Genomic DNA, 13,845 nt, shown 5'->3' with positions numbered 1-13,845 from the left:
GCGTTGGACTCATCTCTCAGTGTGCGCGCCGGGCTGCAGCGGCTGAGATCTCCGTGACCCGACCATCTTCAGAAGCGGGACCCGGCGTGATGAGGTGAGTATAGGGGGTTCTAACGGGGGGTTGGGAGCCTGTCACCCTGTCACCGGGGGTGACAGGTTCCCTTTAAAAGCTTGCAACAGTCTATACATACTGAGCTAGACTTATGACTGCAGCCATAGTGACCCCCCACAAGATGTGTATATAGATAGATATATCTCTCACCTAGTGACTAATGCAAGTGACCCCCTACAATACAGACACCTGAGGGGCCCTGATAATAATAATTGTGCATATATCTATCTCCCAGTGTCTGCAGCCAGTTTGCCCTACACTTATAGATGGCCCCCTCCCCTTATAGATGGCCCCCTCCTTTTATAGATGCCCCCTCCTCCCCCCATTATAGATGCCCCCTCCATTATAGATGCCCCCTCCTCCCCCCCATTATAGATGCCCCCTCCTCCCCCCATTATAGATGCCCACTCCTCCCCATTATAGATGCCCCCTCCTCCCCCCGATTATAGATGCCCCCTCCTCCCCCCATTATAGATGCCCCCTCCCCTTATAGATGGCCCCCTCTCCCCCCCATTATAGATGCCCCCCCTCCCTTTCCTCTATGCTAAGCAGTATTTAAAAAAAATTAAACACACAAACTCACCTGACAACCCGCTCCCCCGGCGATCCTCTTCTTCTTCAGGCGCTGTCCCCGGCTGATGCGCGGCTGCCGGGGGTGTCCCGTCCTATCCCCGGCAGCGCGGCACGTCAGTGAGCTCCCTGTACGCCGGGGCTGGGACTTCTGACACAGAAAGCGTCTCTGACGTGCGCTTCCTGTGCCGGAAGTCAGGCCCCAGGCAGCTCACTGATGCGCCGCGCTGCCGGGGATAGGATGGGACACCCCCGGCAGCCGCGCATCAGCCGGGGGCCCGGACTTAAAGAGACAGCGCGCCGCCGCCTGGGCCAGTCGCAAATGGCGCCCAGATTAATAAATCTGGGCGCCATTTGCAAAATGTCAGTCGCATTGGCGACCATTTTGGTCGCCATCTGGAGCCCTGTGCAATATAGTGTTACAGACAGGGATAAGTCCATAGAGATGTAGTGCTGCCAGTCCAGGTTGTGACGACAGACAGGGATAAGTCCATTGAGTTCTAGTGCTGCCAGTCCGGGTTGTGACTACCGACTGGGATAAGTCCATAGAGTTGTAGTGCTGCCAGTCCAGGTTGTGACTACTGACTGGGATAAGTCCATAGCGTTGTAGTGCTGCCAGTCCAGGTTGTGACTACCGACTGGGATAAGTCCATAGAGTTGTAGTGCTGCCAGTCCAGGTTGTGACTACTGACTGGGATAAGTCCATAGCGTTGTAGTGCTGCCAGTCCAGGTTGTGACTACTGACTGGGATAAGTCCATAGCGTTGTAGTGCTGCCAGTCCAGGTTGTGACTACTGACTGGGATAAGTCCATAGCGTTGTAGTGCTGCCAGTCCAGGTTGTGACTACCGACTGGGATAAGTCCATAGAGTTGTAGTGCTGCCAGTCCAGGTTGTGACTACTGACTGGGATAAGTCCATAGCGTTGTAGTGCTGCCAGTCCAGGTTGTGACTACTGATTGGGATAAGTCCATAGCGTTGTAGTGCTGCCAGTCCAGGTTGTGACTACTTACTGGGATAAGTCCATAGAGTTGTAGTGCTGCCAGTCCAGGTTGTGACTACTGACTGGGATAAGTCCATAGCGTTGTAGTGCTGCCAGTCCAGGTTGTGACTACTGACTGGGATAAGTCCATAGCGTTGTAGTGCTGCCAGTCCAGGGTGTGAATACTGACTGGGATAAGTCCATATTTGTAGTGCTGCCAGTCCAGGTTGTGATGACAGACAGGGATAAGTCCATAGAGTTGTAGTGCTGCCAGTCCAGGTTGTGACTACTGACTGGGATAAGTCCATAGCGTTGTAGTGCTGCCAGTCCAGGGTGTGAATACTGACTGGGATAAGTCCATATTTGTAGTGCTGCCAGTCCAGGTTGTGATGACAGACAGGGATAAGTCCATAGAGTTGTAGTGCTGCCAGTCCAGGTTGTGAATACTGACTAGGATTAGTCCATAGAATTTTAGGGCCATTAGTCCAGGTTATGACTACCGATAGGGTTAAAGAGGATAAGCTGGCCAGAATTTTCCAGCAATCTCTTATTTTACTAGTAAGAATCGTTATAGAATGTAGACAATAGAGAGGTGGGGAGACAGTGGGAGCAGAGTTTCCAGCAGCACAGAGTATTTCAGCAAAAGAATAGGCAGCAGTCTATTCTGTCATGTGACAGGTACATTTCTACCCACTGGGAGGGGAGAGGTGACAAACAAGAAGCACACAGGATTTTGGCAGCAGTATGTGCTGATATAATGGGAAGTAAGAACCTGTACATTCTTATAATTCTTTTAGGACGCCATTTACATCACAGGCATCAAACTCACAGCCCTCCAGCTGTTGAAAAACTACAATTCCCATCATGCCTGGGCAGCTAGAGCCAAAGCTTTGGTTGGCCAGGCATGATGACGATTGTAGTTTTGCAACAGCTGGAGGGCTGGGACTTAGACCCCCCTGATTTACATGATAAGGAATCTCTCCAGAGGTAAAATGTTGGGGTATATTCACATGCGCCGGAAGTTTCTGCAGTTGTCCGACTCTTCTGTATCCATGAAACCATCCCATTCAGATGCATGGAGTGGACCTCCATTCACAGAAGTTTCTGCGAGAAATCTGCCGTATGTGGATTTGGTTCATGTTGGATTCCTGTTACCAGTCTGAGCGCGTGATATTGGTGATGGGGGCTCTCCAGCTAAACTGCAACTCTGATCTTTTCACAACGCTCTAAGGCTGTCAATGGATGATGGGGGTTGTGGTCCTGCAATAGCTGGTGATTAGCAGTTTGGGTAACGTTGCTTTGGAGTCAGTATTCATCCTTTAAGGGCATGTTATGAGTTCTCAGGGCATGATAGGAGTAGTAGTTTTGCAACAGCTGGAGAGGTACAGGTTGGAGAACACTGGCCTAAGGCAAGACATCAGCCATGACGCTATATCTGGTGGTGAGTGATCAAGATGGTGGGGGTCTGGGGTACTGACAACTCCCCATGGGTTCTGTATTTTTTACTATAGGAGTGTGGATGATCTCGGCTATGCCTGGTATTTCTATGACCATGTCAGCAGTGACACACACCATATGTGGCGGAGTGGTGTGCATGGTGGATGCCTCTGTACGTGCCTTCTCTACTGTGTGAGTGTTTTACAAGGTGCTCAGGGAGGGAACAGGTTAGTCCTGTTCTCAGGAAGATTACAGAGGAATGTGACGGAGCTGTAATATGCGGGAGATAAGGCTCACCCAGTCTGGATATAGCGGTATTACCTGCTCCCACACTCTCGGTACTACCACCCTCTAATCCACTACAAGTGTTTCTGTCGCATAACAAGTAGGAGCGACTGTCTGTGTAGTGTTGAATACTTAAAGGGGATGTCCTATAAATTAGTGTTAATTTACTCTTGTCTAGATGTTGCCGTTACATAGCATTGCACTGGTATCCCATAAGAACCAGTGTAGTAGATGCAGACATTCTGATAGGGACCCAAAAAAAAAACACCAGGGGGCACTGTAAAAATGTATGTGTCCCTAATATGTACATACATTGATTTATATACATTAATATTACATTAGTAGGGGTCTAACCTTTGTGGCCCCAACCAAGCTGATGTATAAAGGGGCCACAGTATTGCAGGTCATCCCATTCACTTTGATGGGGCAGACTGCAATACCTTGGCAGCTGGGTAGTGTTGGGGGTCCGAAAGGGCAAAATCTGATTACTATGTAAAGTGAGTGGTTAATGCGGGTTGCCCTCACATGGACGAGGCAAATTTTGCACCCTCAAACCCAGCCTGGTGACCCTGGAATATACAGTAGTGAGCAGTGATGCATATACACACTATGCATCACAGCTCATATTCATAGATACAAAGGATAGGCTATTAATATAAAATTTTTAAAAAATCTTTAAAAACGTCATATTTCTTCGGGTAAATCTGTTTGTATGTAACCTTGGTGATAGCAGGATATATGGGAGTGCAGGTAAAACAAATGCCGTATCCAACCATACAGAGCTATCGCAGTCTACAAAATGATGCAACCTCTCGAGGTGAACTCGCTCACCTCTGCTACATCTACTCTTAATATTTCAGATGGCCATAGGCAGTAAGATGGGGTTAAGTGATTGAGACCTTGCCGTGTTACCTGGAAGTGCCCTGTGGGACCTGTGCTGTGTACCTATTGTCAGTGACTGTGTAGAATACAGGGTAATGATAGGTGGCGGGGAGGGTGAAGGGTTGTGGTAAGGCTGGGTGGAGGAGGAGCACAGCTAGGTGTTGCCTGCAGCTCCATAGTGATGGGTTTTTGGATTTCCGTCACAAACAGGCTTTGCAGATTAATCCCCTGCAGAGCACGCTGAGGTTTCTTCATGTCGCCCTCTCCCGTATGTGACCACGCTCAGCTTGATGAATGATGCCCGACATCTACTCCGCACTTTCCAAGAAGATGAGAAAGAAAAGAGGGGGGAAGCCTCCGCGCCTCCCCGCCCGAGCTGAACTTTACATGTGAGTGCAGAACGTGATAGTTATCTGCTCAGCGATGACAGTCGCTGTCATGTGCGTTACCTGTGACGGCGGCCACATTCCCGCTTGTTTACTGGATGTGAGGGAGATGTGAAGGTCAGATTCCTCGCCGCAATCCCTTATCTTGTAAAGTGAATACCTGCGCTCATTGTTGTGACAGTAAACGGAGCGTATAATCTCCTGCGTAGTTATCCATCCCGTCTCTGTCTGATCTATGGAGAAGCTGGGCACTTGCTTTTGGATATGATAGGTCAGTACTCTTGGATTTAGGGGATGTGTACTGGACCATAAGTGGTCCTCCTACTGGAGTGGCTCAGTCATCTGGTGTTATGGTGGTGGAAAAGTCAGAGTTATAAGTCTTTAAAATCTGAGGGCTCGTAAATGCCTCAGCCAGGATCCATCGACACAAGCCTTCCAGATAGATGAAGAAACGTCCAAGTCATGGTAATGTCCGCTTAGACGGTAGGGTGTCATGGTGGTTACTCCATAGAGGTGGGCTCTATAAAGGAATATTGAGATTGTCTGATCTCTTTTTTTGGGTGGTTAAGTCTTCTGGTGTTTTGGGGAACACTTGGAGATTTGTGGGGATCTTCCATAATCGGGTGGTCTTTGGGGCACACTTGATCAGGAGTTGTGGGGATCTCTTGTGATAGGTTAGTACAGTCTTTGGGTCCTCTGCCACTGACATTGGTGGCACTCACGTGATTGCTATTTGTGGGTGTCTTTCATAATGGGGTGGGACAGTCCTTAGGACCTCTACAGTTGACATTGATGGTCCTTTTGGGCACACATGATTGGGATTTTTGTGGGAATCTTTCATAATCAGGTGGGTTTTCTAAAGTTGGCATTGGTGGTCTGTAGGAACCCTTTGTAATCCCTGTGGTCTTTCAGGGCACACATGATTGGGATTTGTGAGGGTCTTTTTTAAATGGGGCAGTACATTGTTGGAGTCCTCTGCTTTTGGCATTGATGAGATACAAGTAATTGTGATCTGTGGGAATCTCTGCCGTTTTATTGGTGGTCTTTCGGGGGCACACATGAATTGGATTTGTGTGGCTCTCCTATGATCAAAAGGAAAGGGCAATCTGGTAAGATACTACGTTTATGGATATAGCGGAAGGATTGTAAGGAAAGGGAGGCATCTGCCAATGAAGAGGCAAAGTTCATCAGATAATAGAAAGTGTGTGAGATGTAAGCTTGTATTATGTCCATGCACCTGTTTGTTCCTCTGGGTAACTATATACTTATGCATGTTCCTTATTTATTTGCACAATCTGATTGCTTCATAGTAAATTCCTGTCATGGCTTCCATATTGTTCCGCTTGTTTACCATTGCTGCTCCCTGTGGCTGTAGGTGCTATAGTTGATTCTCTTACCAAATGACTGTGTTTGCCCTCTGTACCGGACTATAGTTCTGCCAGGTTGTTGTATATGTCCTTCCCTGTCAATGTCCCTATCTACCCTCCTTGGCTGACTGTATAGGGTGAGGCAGCTATTCCTATGTACACTCCTTGGTTGACTGTATAGTGGGAGGCTATTACCCCTATCTACCCTCCTCAGCTTACTGTATAGCATGAGGCTGCTATCCCTATCTACCTTCTTTAACTGACTGTATAGTGTGAGGCTGCTATTCCTATGTACCCTGTTTGGCCGACTGTATAGTGCAAGGCTGCTATCCCTATGTACCCTCTTTAACTGACTGTATAGTGGGAGGCTGCTATTCCTATGTACCCTCCTTGGCTGACTGTGTAGAGTGAGGCTGCTATCCCTATGTACCCTCCTTGGCTGACTGTATAGTGGGAGGCTATTACCCCTATCTACCCTCCTCGGCTTACTGTATAGCATGAGGCTGCTATCCCTATGTACCCTCTTTAACTGACTGTATAGTGGGAGGCTGCTATTCCTATGTACCCTCCTTGGCTGACTGTATAGTGCGAGGCCAATATCCCTATGTACCCTCCTTGGCTGACTGTATAGTGCGAGGCCAATATCCCTATGTACCCTCCTGGGCTGACTGTATAGTGCGAGGCCAATATCCCTATGTACCCACCTTGGCTGACTGTATAGCGAAAGGCTTTTATCCCTATGTACCCTCCTTGGCTGACTGTATAGTGTGAGGCTGCTATCCTTATGTACCCTGATTGGCTGACTGTACTTTCCCCTTACTGTGTTTTTTATGGCACTTCTGTAATATCGGCTATATCTTACTAGTATGTTTGCTTCCGGGCTGACTGTACTTTTCATCGGTTGTGCTGTCTGTTGTGTGTATCCTTTATGGCTGCCTGTATATTTTGCGACCTTTGTTAGTCTTACAGTCAGCACGTACACCCATTTATTGTGCACTCATTGTGCAGGCTGACTGTATGGCATGGCTTTTCTGGTTGACTGTCTATTCATATGCAGCTCTTTACATCTGTAGCTCTTTACATCACGATATGGAATAAGATATTAGGCTTTGTCCATCTGCACGTTGTGTATCTCTCTCATTTTATCCTTCGCTTTTTCTAATTGTGGTCACTTCATGTGCGATTGGTTATCACCATTATCTATCTCTTCAGCGTTGAAGGTGGCGACTCTCTCGGCAGCGAATCTGGAACCATTGTTGACAGTCCAGGCCAGCAGCCGTCGTACCGTGGAGAGGTGAAAAGCGATCACTACGACTTGCCGTCACCCACCCGTCACCCGTCTCACCCCGGACTCCAGTGGAGTCAAAGGGCCAGACTACAGCCCGCCAGTGTTGCCTTGCGCAAGCAGGAGGAAGAAGAGAATAAAAGATCTAAAGCCTTGTCTGACAGCTATGAATTGTCTACTGACCTCCAGGACAAGAAGGTATCTACCATGTTTAAACCCCGATCCTTTCACCTGTTCATGACTTCCCTTCTGTCTTCCATCAAGGCTTGGTCTGTCATTTCAGTCTTTTTCTCCCCTGTCCTTTTAATGGTTTTCAAACCTGTCCTAGTGATGTCCCACCAGGCACCTTCTAATCCCTATAGAAAGTTATACGGACTAGTAACACATCTGATGACAAGTTTGAAAACTTTTCTCTTTGTTAAAGTTTGTGCTTCTTTCCTGTCCCATATGTTCCTTTTCCCCATGTCTCTTTACCCGGTGCTGTGTCCTCGGGCCCTCTCTTACACACACACTCCTGTCTCCTGATGTAGGTGGAAATGCTGGAGAGGAAGTATGGGGGCTATTTCCTCAGCCGGCGAGCAGCTCGCACCATCCAGACCGCATTCAGACAATATCGCATGAATAAGAACTTTGAACGTCTACGCAGCTCTGCTTCTGAGAGCCGCATGTCCCGTCGGATCATCCTATCCAACATGCGCATGCAGTACTCCTTTGAGGAGTACGACAAGACCCACAACGCCCCATACTTCCAGGGCAAACCAGTGTCATTGGACGAAGGGGTAGCTGCATGTCGTGGGCAGGGGGAGCGAGGTCTTCAATATGGGGGTTCCTGCAGCGGGATGGACGGTGATTCTATCAACACCTCGGGGGAGTTTTCCAATGAGATCACAGAGCTGGAGGATTCCTTCTCCAAACAGGTGAGGCTCTATAAGAATAAGTGTTATTCCCAGGAGCAGGGGAGACCAGCGAGAGAGGCAGGAATACAGAGGACATCCTAGTCTTGTATCTTCTGTAATGTTGTATTATAGAGCCAGTCTATGGCCCTCATGTCATACAGTTAAAGTGAACCCACCATCTGCACATATGGAGACAGCCATTTTTATTTCAGAAGAGTTCAAGGAGGAAGGAAGTACCAGTTCTTGTTGAATTATTTGACTGGTTAAGGCTCTGTTCACATCACTTTTTTTCACCCATGTTTGGTGTATATGCCTGATGAACATGCCAAACATGTCTTCAGAGTTACAGTAGCTCAATGGAAGCCAAACCAATATCGTATTGGCCTTAGTCATGCTGGTGTATAGATTGTGCTTCTCCATAGATGGACATCCTATGAAAAAAAATGATCAGTTAAACCAATGCCATATAAGTGTATGGGTGATCAACGCCATTGTATGACATAGAGTATATATGTCATGATTAGCGTTGAGTGGACTCTTAATGTTCGGCAACATTCTCCGAACCTGAACACCCTAGGGAGTCCTGGAAAACCATGAAAACAGCCTATGGCGGCCAGGAGTCAAATTCCAAGCGTTCAAGTTCGGAGAAAGTTGCCAAACCTGACCAGTTCGGCATGTCCGCTCATCGCTATTCCCTATCTTTTTATGGTGTATTTGCAATAATCACCTTGGGGTAACAGATGCCATACAGCTCCTTCACCTATAGACCATTATGACCTCATACAGTGTATGTGTTAAATGGATCCTATATCAGTCTGTGGGTGACGGTTGCCACTTCTAGGCATTCATCATGGCCTCAGTTTAATGTATATGTTAAAGAAAAACAAAAAAATGAGATGTGAACAAGGCCTTAGAAGTATGGTGGAAAGACTCATATGTGTAAGTGATGGATCAGCTTTAATATATATATTCCTATTGTGTTCTCTCTCCTAGCTGTGTCACAGTGCACTATATCTAGCCACATTTGTCTCCCTCCTGCTATACTTCTGTGAGTCCCCCCTACCCAGCTACCCTTTTTGTGTTATTGCCCTTGCAGAAATTAATATATCAATCTATTGTTACCTCTGTACAGTCTTTTTGGCAATTATATACCAATAGCATGTTATACAGCGGAGGACAACATTGGGGCATGTAAGAACATATAGCCATAGGTTCAATGTTGTCCTCTGTATAAAATATTGTATGTATTACCTGACCAGGTAACATACATCTAAACATTGCTCTCTTCAAGGGAATCGGGATCAGGGGGTCAAACTCCTCGCCCTTCAGCTGTTGCAAAACTACAATTCCCATCATGCCTAGACAGCCGTAGCTTTAGCTTTGGCTGTCCAGGCATGATGGGAGTTATAGTTTTGCAACAGCTGGAGGGCCACAAGTTTGACACCTATGAACTATGGTTAAGGCCACATTCACACATCTGTAATTGGGACCATGAGTTCAGTGACCCGCATGGAAAGCATCATACATTGCTATGATGCTTTCTGTTCTGGTCTCTAGACCTGCAGTCTGGCTGGTACTTCACATGTGTGAATGCGACTAAAAACAATAGTACCTTCAACTTGACAATGGCTTACGCGAAGAAAGGGAAGACTGTTGGGCACGGGAAAACTACAGTCTTTGAATGGTCAAGTCCTTCTGCATTTTAAAGAGGTCGGCTGGGTCTCTGAAGTTTTTTTCGTTTTCGTTCACTATGGGCTGAAGAGACCTTTCGGATCAGCTATAAGCCGTAAGGGCCCATTCACACATACAGGATCTGCTACAGATATCAGTGTAAATAAAAAATGGCACACAGCATCAAATCTACTGCAGATCCTGTATGTGTGAATGGACCTCTAAAGGATATTTTCTTTGAAAGGGGTAGGACTGGCTTTAAAAAAAAAAAAAAAAAAAAAAAGACAATACTCACCTTATTGATTCCCGCTTTAGCCACTTAAAGGTGTTATCCAGCACTACAAAAATATGGCCACTTTTTTCCAAAGACAGTCCCACTCTTGTCTCCAGCGTGGGCGGGGTTTTGCTGCTCAGTTCCATTGAAGTGAATGGAGCTTAATTGCAATCCGCACCTGAACTGGAGTCGTGTTGTCTCTGAAAGAAAGTGGCCGTGTTTTCGTAGCACTGGATAACCCCTTTTAACCCTGTTTCGATGCTGACTGGGTCCCCACTGATCTCCACTCCCCTGATCTCCTCTTGAAATGGTTCGAAATACCCACTTACCAAACATTTACTATGTGTCCAGATGGTAACAGAAAGTGGGGATCAACAGGGATCTGGTCAGTAACCCTTAAATATACAGTATAATTCTATTCACGGATACCTTAAAAGGTTTGTCCAGGATTAGGAAAAAGGATCTGTATATGGATCTGTATATATATATATATATATATGTGTATATATATATATGTATGTATGTATGTATGTGTGTATATATATATATATATGTATGTGTGTGTAATTGTATGTGTATATATGTACACATATATATATATATATATATATATATATATATATACATACACACACACACACACACACATACATACACATATACACACACACACACACACTAAGGCTGGGTTCACGCTGATCTCCACTATATGCACGCACACACACTAAGGCCGGGTTCACGCTGCGTTGTTGCAATCTGTTTAAACTATACGTTTTATGTAAAAAAAACGGATGAAAAAACAGGTGCAAAAGTGTGTCATCTGTTTTTCCATTGACTTCCATTTAAAAAAAAAAAATGGATCGAATAGGATGCAGGTTTTTTTTTACCGGACACAAAAGTAGTATTGACTGTGTTTTTCTGTCCATTAAAAGTAGCCAATTAAAAACTGATACGTTGAACGGATTTCAAAAACGCAGTGTGAACCCAGCCTTATACACATTTTTTTTTATAACCATAAAATGGTGCCACCTGTTTGGTATTGCAGATATGTCTTTATTAAAGGGATTATCCAGTGCTACAAAACATGGCCACTTTATTTCAGAGACAAAACGACTCGTCTCCAGTTCAGGTGTGGTTTGCAATTAAGCTCCATTCACTTCAATGGAACTGAGCATTACCCGCCCAAGCTGGAGACAAGAGTGGGGCTGTCTTTGGAAGAAAGTGGCCATGTTTTTGTAGCGCAGGATAACTCCTTTAAAGGGGTTATCCAGCGCTACAAAAACATGACCACTTTCCCCCTACTGTTGTCTCCAGTTTGGGTGGGGTTTTGAAACTCCGTTCCATTGAAGTAAATGGAGCTTAATTGCAAACTGCACCTGAACTGGAGACAACAGTAGGGGGAGAAGTGGCCATGTTTTTGTAGCGCTGGATAACCCCTTTAACTTCATTGGGGCTGAGCTGCAGTACCTAACACAACCCATGGACAGACATGGCCCATTTTTTTTAATTAGTTTTATTATTATTTTTTCCCCTAATAATAAGCAGGGTTCACACTAGCGTAATAATATGGCTGCATGTCCCCTGACCGATGGCCCCAAATGACAGCTGTCAGATTGGGTCGTTAGACAACAGTCAGGTCAGGGCATGCTGGAAACCCCTAGTTTGCAGACTACTACCCTAAGGTATATTTACGACCATGTCTATAGGACTCCAATGCTTCACATAGATATGTCTTCTGTGGTGCCATACTGTCTCCCTAAATAGCCCTTACAAGTCATCCACTAGAGGTGTAAGGGGATCTTGTTAGTTCGGAGTCCGACCATTGCTGAACTGGTCTATTTTAGCCCCTGCTGTCAGCAAGCAGAATAGGTTTCCTTTACCGTAACCTATGTAGTTTAGGTTCACTGTCATATGTGTAGATCTTACTTTATTTCCCGTACGTAAGTAAGTATCTGGTCCCCGTGCTCTCCAGTCTTCTCTGTTACTCAGATTGTTGATAAGTTGCTCCATATAAGTTTACCCTATGTTCTTCTCATCAGGTGAAGTCTCTGGCGGAGTCGATAGATGACGCTCTGAGCTGCCGATCTATGCACTGCACCGACCCCCGGGATGAAAAGGGAAGTTTGGAAAAAGGGGAAAGCAAAGAACAACATGACAGTACTGCCACCTCATTCAGCGACGTCACCCTTTACATGGATGAAGGCGTGCCGGTATCCCCCCTATCTCTCGATAGACCTCCAAGCTCTGATCAGGACACTCCACAAGGAACTAGCTCCCGGCAAGAATACTGGGCCACGTCCTCCTCACGGGAAGACAGCCGAGAGAACGGCAGCAGGCGGAGCACACCGTGCATGGAGTGCCGAGACTTTCGCATGCGAGGGGCTCACCTTCCTTTGCTCACTATTGAGCCCCCCAGTGACAGTTCTGTGGACCTGAGCGACAGGTCAGACCGAGGGTCTCTAAATAGGCAGAATGTGTATGAACAAGAGAACTGCAGCCCACACGGGACTCTCAAACAAGCACCTCACAAAGGACCCGCTCGCTCCCCTCATCCGCATCGCCATTACCACCCAGACCCTCAACCTCCACCCTCTGACTCCGGAGGTGGAAATAATGGTACACAGGTGGGAGTCGGTAGCAGCATGGTAGGGGTGCGGCATCTTCATCATGGGAAACAAGAACTTGGGGAAAACTCTGATGGGGATAATGAAAGTCTAAATAGTACCACCAACTCCAACGAAACCATCAACTGCAGCTCAGGCTCCTCATCCCGGGATAGTCTACGGGAGCCCCCCAACACTCTCTGTAAGCAGACGTACCAGAGGGAAACCAGGCACAGCTGGGACTCGCCCGCCTTCAACAATGATGTGGTCCAGAGGAGACAGTACCGCATTGGCCTCAACCTCTTCAACAAGTAGGTGCTAGAAGGGACTTGACACGATCTGTCATGGAAACTCTGTGACTTACGTTGGACCATATAGGTTGTGTTTGTCATAGTAACAGATGATGGTCTGATGAGCCAAAACCCAATGTATTTGGTGAGTGGGTTGTCAAAGTAGCCTTAGAAGTTAGCGCGCCATTATGTCCTTGATGTGTTTGATGGCGATGACGTCCAAGCTCCCATTGGATGAATGGCACTCATTGACGGAAGGCTGTCTTCTCGTACAGTCTTTTCACCACTTAATGTGTCCTGTAGATGCTTGTAGTTCATAGGGGATGTGTCAGTGACATGTTTTGTGTGTTACGTACCTTGTGATGATACGGGTATGTGCTGCCATCTGCTGGTAATACAGAATATCATCAGCGTCTCTTTTACAGCGTCAGAACTTTTACCTTGTCCGGGAAGGGTGGCAGCTTGTGTTTTGGGAACCATGTTGGGGGGGGGGGGGGGTCTGAATTGATTCTATTTTTTTTATTTTTACAACATTCTTCTTTGCTTTCATTGAGCCAAGTTATCGGCAATGGGCTAAGTACGGTACACTTTGCCATCTTCCATCTACCGGACATTGTCTTCTTCTCCTATAATAATCATCCATACATCATTGAGAGGGTCATAGTAAGTGGTGGCCATTGTACGTGCAGTTGGGGAATATCCCTGCTTTCAGTGTAAAATACAAGTCACTCGGATACCTCACACCATGGCAGGATTCACACTTACTTAAAGTAGAGATCCATCTTTTCCTAACCATGATCATTATGAA

General features: G+C 46.4%; 1 protein-coding gene across 6 annotated transcripts in view; it reads left to right on the top strand.

Annotated features, from left to right (window-relative positions):
• Window positions 1–13,845, top strand: part of IQSEC2 (IQ motif and Sec7 domain ArfGEF 2) — a 142,312-nt gene that overhangs the window by 105,824 nt on the left and 22,643 nt on the right. For 5 of the 6 annotated variants that reach the window (XM_069943042.1, XM_069943045.1, XM_069943046.1 and 2 more), the window contains 3 exons: window positions 7,231–7,501; window positions 7,834–8,220; window positions 12,184–13,058. In XM_069943042.1, the coding sequence (XP_069799143.1) occupies window positions 7,231–7,501; window positions 7,834–8,220; window positions 12,184–13,058 (1,533 nt within the window). Of the gene's footprint in view, window positions 1–4,474; window positions 4,655–7,230; window positions 7,502–7,833; window positions 8,221–12,183; window positions 13,059–13,845 lie in introns of those variants that run through there. The other variant, XM_069943043.1, reaches the window with a different exon arrangement.

Source organism: Dendropsophus ebraccatus, chromosome 10 (assembly GCF_027789765.1).
Source record: "Dendropsophus ebraccatus isolate aDenEbr1 chromosome 10, aDenEbr1.pat, whole genome shotgun sequence".
NCBI lineage: Eukaryota > Metazoa > Chordata > Amphibia > Anura > Hylidae > Dendropsophus > Dendropsophus ebraccatus.
Note: the sequence above shows the minus strand (reverse complement) of the source record. Positions and strands in the feature narration are given on the sequence as shown.